A 6,000-nucleotide genomic window follows, 5' to 3' on the forward strand; every position below is an offset into this window, starting at 1 on the left:
AATATCTGTCGCGACAAAAAGAATTAATTCCTGAGTTGCACTTAAAATCAATTTCTTTCGTCGTGAGAGATTTCAAATAAAGTTTAATTTATAGTTGAAATTAACATACCCATTAAACATCCACTGCATTCCAAAAAAAAATCCATTAAACGTCCACTAATTGCATGTCTGGTTTGCAAGGTGCGGTGAAACAGTAATCAATGCGTTTTTTCAAACACATCTTACAATAATAGCTTCAAAACGTGAACTTTCAATTTTTTTTTTAACAAAACGAGGACTTTCAACTTGATACAATTTTCAATCAAACACTGAGATAGTATTTTTGAATTGTATTGCATAAATTTTATATTGAGTACTTTTAAAATAATAACATTCAATCATTTAAACACAAATCACTTTACTTTGAAATTAATTTAAACCAAAACTAAGTATTCCTTCAAAATCAATTTTACCAGTTGACCTAAATACACAACAAATGGTGTATGATTTACCGCTTTTAGCTTTAAAGTACGTTAGATTTGACAGAATGGGTGTGTATATAGATGTAGATTTTGCTGAATCTTAAAAAATAGATTTAATGGATATTTGTATTAATTTATTGTTTAGAAGAAATAGCAATTTTTGTTGGTTTTTGAAAAAAGTTAAGAAATAATTATGAGAGAGGATGAATAAATCAAGTTACTTCAAAAAAATAACTTTTAAAGAGTTAGTCAAATCTTCATTATGTATTTTTTTAAATATAATTATTGTAACGAGTAATTAATTTTAATTATTATTTAGGTAGTGTTTGAGTGATACTTTTTAGTTACTCAAGAGTTATTTTTCTAGTTGAAGAATGGTTTTTAAGAAAAATAGTTTTATTTGGTCAAGTATCTTATTTTAATATATCATAATGTTTTATGAAAATGTTACTTAGGTAGTGTTTCAGCTATCTCCTAACTAAAAAGTATTTTTTTTTTGTTTTATCTTGATATTTTTCTTTTCATGTTCATAGCATCCAATGTAAAAATTAATAGTACGCTCGCTAGTTTGGATAACGTTTCTTTGCCAAAAATTGGAGTATTACGATGATAGGCATTTTCTTAGCTCTAGTTTTGATGACAGAGAGGTATGTTAGAATTGATATTACAACCATGGGTGGTCACGAGGAAAGTTTGACTAGGCGTGTGTAGAGTTTGACTTGAGCCAGCCAATGGTGGGGAAAGTTAGGTTTTGCAATCGTTGTTTCATCGTTGAGTATGAAGACCTCCATCTAATGTGTAAATGTTGTGGTCTATGTGGACATATTGCTGGAAAGTACATGGAAATAAAAATAAAAAAGAAAAAAAAGTAGGGTTGCCAGAAAACTTCACTGGTGATGGCGAAGGATAATTGAATGCAACATGTCAATCACTTGAATTAAGGCCATCATGATATGTGCAAGGATTGGTTGGTGATAAAAAAAAAGGGTGAAGATTAGAAAAATGTAGCCAAAGCAAGACATAGGACATGAAACTTGGAGGGGATTTTAGTGGAACCACAACAATAAAAAAGCTAATGAAAATATGTTCCAAGCATTGGATATCTAGAATAATAAGAAGGATTTAGTGGATAATGTTGCAGCAAATAAGGCATTTAATTCTAGCAACAGAGAAGGTAAAAAGCAAAGCAAGTTAAGTCTGGCAAAGGAAAAAATGAATTTAAAGTAATCAGAAAATGGTAATTAGGATTACATCACTTGACGTGCAAATCTTGATTAAGAAATAAGTAATTTCTCTAATTCGCATCCAAAAATTATCCAATTATCTTCTCACAATGTACATCACTAAGTGTTTGAGCTTGTATTTGCATCCACCATCAAGAAAAATAAGGTCTTACCATATGTTTGCAAAAGTTTTGAAAAAAATTTAACTACAAAAAATTCTTTAAGTGGTATTTTATTAATTGTAATGGGGCTGAGGGTAAGCTGGATGAGAAAGTTATATAGGCTTTTTTGATTGAAAGTGAATTAAAAAATGAAGCTTATAAAAAAAAATCAACATTTTCTATTGACCTAAATCTGCAATGTCTTATCTAAACCTGGCAAGGTGTTTCTTTTGATAATTTTCATTTTCCTCTCTTTTTATTTTTTAATTTCTAGTTTTTATCATGATATTTTCTTAACTAAATTCAATTCTCAACTAAACAATCTTCAATAGCTTGTTATACCTCACTTTAAACTTAAAATTTATACTTTCTCCCAAACAAGTTCCAATAGGCAGTCCGAAACTTAAGCTTATAGCTAAAGGGTTCACTTTTCAATCAAGGGTTATTTAGTCCAAAAGATTAATTGAGGTACAGGTAGCAGAAATGGTAGGTCAAAATGGCTACCGAAAGATTATTAACATAGGGTATGCTTATTTGGCCCTAGTTGAAGGAAATAAAATGTTGTCTCTTTCATTAGAAAACATTTTAAGTGAGAAAGTAAAAAAAAAAAAAAAAGAATTGGAATAGATGCTGGAGCAAAGATTTTTTTACTTAAGATTATTATTCACTCATGAAAACGAATACATGTCTTAAGCTTAACTAACAAATTTACAATTTGAAAAAACACTTATACATGCAAGAAAGTTCTATTAAAACTAAACATGAAATATTGTAAACATACTCAAAAATATTTTTAACTAATCAAACAAATTTTAATCATTTTCAAGAATAACAATTCAATGAATTCATGATTTTTAAGAATCACGATTTTTGGTTATGAATTTATTTCCCTCTATCAAACATCTCCTTAATTTAAATCTCTTATATTCAAATTAGTATATATATATATATATATATATATATATATATATATATATATATATATATATATATATATCAATCAATTTGAATAATTATCTTAATTAATTCAAATAAAAATATATAATATTCAGAATCATGTTAATTAATGTAATCATATGTTTATATTAATTAAATAAATACAAAAATTGAATTATATTTCAGAAGAAAAAAATGAATAATATATTAATATTACTTATGTGGAAAGTGTGCATCAATTTGTGAAAAGTTAAGGTGGCGTTATTTTTATTTTAATTAATATCCATTTTCCAAAATATTATATTTATTTTTAATTAGTTTTATATTTTTAAAATTGTGAAACAAATCGAAATTTAACAATTTCATAATTATTAATAAACTAAAAATAAAACTATTGGCCACGGGCCAATGAGGGGCCCAATATCATCCGGAGTCCAGATTACAGAATTGACCAAGAATAGAAAAAGGATTAATTAATGGATTATACAACACAACGGGCCGTGACAAAGCAGTTAGGTTTTTCTTTTTTTGTTTCAAGAAAGCAATTAGTAAATCACTAAATCCAGAAGGGGAAAAAAAGAGAGAAAAGAAATCAGGGGTAAACTTTCTCTCTCTCCCTTGCTTATTCCTCCCAAAAGAAAAAGACGGTTTCCGTTGGAAGGAAGAAAGAAAGAAATTGAGTTTGAGATCTGATTGTGCGGCGACGATGGAGAACAACGACAGCATCATATCGCGGGAGAAGATCGACCAGGCAGCGGTGTGGCTCGGCTCCGCCGTCTCTTCCGCTTTCTTTTCCTCATTGGAACGCTTTTCCTGCGTCAACGTCGCCACCTCTGACCCCGACAACGACGATGACGACGACGATTATTACTCCACCACCACCGCCACTCCCACCTCCGCATCCACCACCACCACCACCGCCCTCGCCACCACTCCTCCCTCCGTTCAGGTCAACGGGCAAAAAACAAACGACGACGTCTCCAACCTCCCCGTTTGAGGCAATATAACGACGACGACGTCGTTGCTGCGCTGTGTATAGACCTTTTTCCCTTTTCCTCCTTTCGTGTGTGTGTTATGTAAGGATTCTCGATTTTCGTTGCTTCATACTTTTGAAGTCGTGAAAAAGAAAAAACAAGATGTGATGCAATTTTATGCCTGTCTATTTAATTAACTAATTACATGCTTATATATTTTTATTAAATTGTATTATTAGTTTATCTCGCTGTTGTGTTATGTCATTGTCGCTATTTCAATTTGTTTGAGCTAGGGTAGATGCTTTTTTTTTATTATTTTGATTTTGATTTGGGCAAGGCTTTGAATTAATCATTGCAAATTTCGTATTGATCATGGATTTAATTCCAATGTACAAGCGAAACGTTTAGATCTTGTACTGTCTCAGAACTGTATCTACAGTATAAGTTTTCTAGCTATGCTTAGATCCTGATTCATTTATTACATTGTGGTGGTCCATTGCCGATTGAGCCTTGCATAGCTAAGAATAACTCACAGAAAACGTTATTACACTGCAGAATGCAGACAATGGTGTCAATTTTATTTTATTTTTTAAAAAAAGAGATTAAATGCGATGAAACATGATTGATGTGTGTGGATGATGAGCTAAATATTTAGATTTGTTGTCTGTGTAGGGAAAGATGTCTAAGGGATAAAAAAAAGATACATGCACCCATTGCCAGTTGCTTCCATATATCAAATAAATATGTAAACACAAACACTTAGAGCAATCACCTTTAAAATACAGTTTATTGTAGCTGTTTTTACAACAAGTATTGGAATGAATACTTGTATCCTTTGATGCTTATCTAATGAGCTGATTACAAGTCCTAGTTTCATTCATTTATTTCATCGGGGTTGGCAAATCACAAATGATTACAAGTCCTAAATTTCTTTTTAGTTCATAAATATATGCTATTAACATTAGGAGAGAGACTTGGGTAGTCTGAATCAACATGTTTCTTTCAACCACTTCACAAAAATTAAGAAATTTAGATAGTAATATTAAATTTGTTAATAATTAGTATTATTTTTCTAAAATTATCTTTCAAACTATTTAGATTTCATTATTTTAATCTCTTTTAACCTAATTAATTGATGCATCTCCACTTAAGAGTATTTTTGTAAGCAAAACAAAAATAATAATGTTGTAGACAATAGACAATTTGAGAGGGATCTATAAAAGGGATCAAGACAAACTTCCCTTCCTATAAAAAGACCAAAGTAGTATAAACTAATGACTTATCAATTGTCATTTGGTTTTAGTCTGCAAAATTTATCAAATCTATAACAACATGGTAGTAAATTTAGTTTTAGAGTATTCTTGGAGGACAATATTTTCTGCATAGTTAATTCTTGTTAAAATTGATACTTTAAGCTTAATCTAAGACTAGGAAAGGTTAAGTGGAGTTCCCTTTACTTTTGATTATGAGGGAATAGGGATCTGGATTTGGGTAATAAATATCTCTAATATCTATAATGGAGAGGTATAACGCCATATGTTCTAAGCTTAGAACATGCAATGTGAGCAGAGACTAATTTGAGCTTAAGCTGTGTCCTTTTCTTTCTAGGTTGCATCTTTCTCCTCTTCCCTGCTTGACTCTTTACAGTGCTTGTGTGTGGGTGAATCACTCTGTATAGCTCCTATGGTATATGTATATGTATTGTTTCTGTAGTTGGAAATCATAACTTACAGAAAGAAAAGAAGAATACTAGTAGATCAACAGTGTCATATACTCATATTCACTGGCTAGGAGAAAAACTGAAAAAGCTTTCTCCATATGTTGCTTTTGGCAGACAATCCGATCCTTGCCCAGAACCGCTGCAGTGTTATAACCAATTTTTTTTACCTTAGAATAATACAATAAATACAATATGAACATTACAGTCAGTGCTCTTGTGAGTGTTTTTACCGGTTTTACTGATCTCCATTCTCCTTCCAACATAGAAGCATGACTATGCATCTTCGAATTATGTAAAGCTTTGCTCTCTTCTCCTTCAAAATTCTACTCTTTGGTGGCTGAATTTTGGCATGCTTTTCTGTGGATGTGGAATTTTCCATGGTCTCCTTTCTCTTTTCCAAACTGTTCCTGTTAGAATTCTCCTCTTGCGTCAAGAGTTTAAGGAATTTCTCTGGGTAGAAAGTCTGTCTGAAATTATGTTATAGTTGAGTATGGAGTCAATAAAAGTGGTGAAAGTAAAGGCAAA

General features: G+C 31.0%; 1 protein-coding gene across 1 annotated transcript; it reads left to right on the plus strand.

The window, feature by feature from the left end:
- Positions 1-3,320: 3,320 nt before the first annotated feature.
- LOC114421444 lies at positions 3,321-4,001 on the plus strand. The gene has a single exon (XM_028387357.1). It carries the CDS (start codon positions 3,488-3,490, stop codon positions 3,776-3,778), a length of 291 nt encoding a protein of 96 aa, XP_028243158.1. The 5' UTR covers positions 3,321-3,487; the 3' UTR covers positions 3,779-4,001.
- Positions 4,002-6,000: the final 1,999 nt, after the last annotated feature.

This window comes from Glycine soja, chromosome 8 (genome assembly GCF_004193775.1).
Source record: "Glycine soja cultivar W05 chromosome 8, ASM419377v2, whole genome shotgun sequence".
NCBI classification, from domain to species: Eukaryota; Viridiplantae; Streptophyta; class Magnoliopsida; order Fabales; family Fabaceae; genus Glycine; species Glycine soja.

Excerpts from the sequence above, each read along its gene's own strand:
- LOC114421444 (XM_028387357.1), top strand. The coding sequence starts at position 3,488 with ATGGAGAACAACGACAGCATCATATCGCGGGAGAAGATCGACCAGGCA.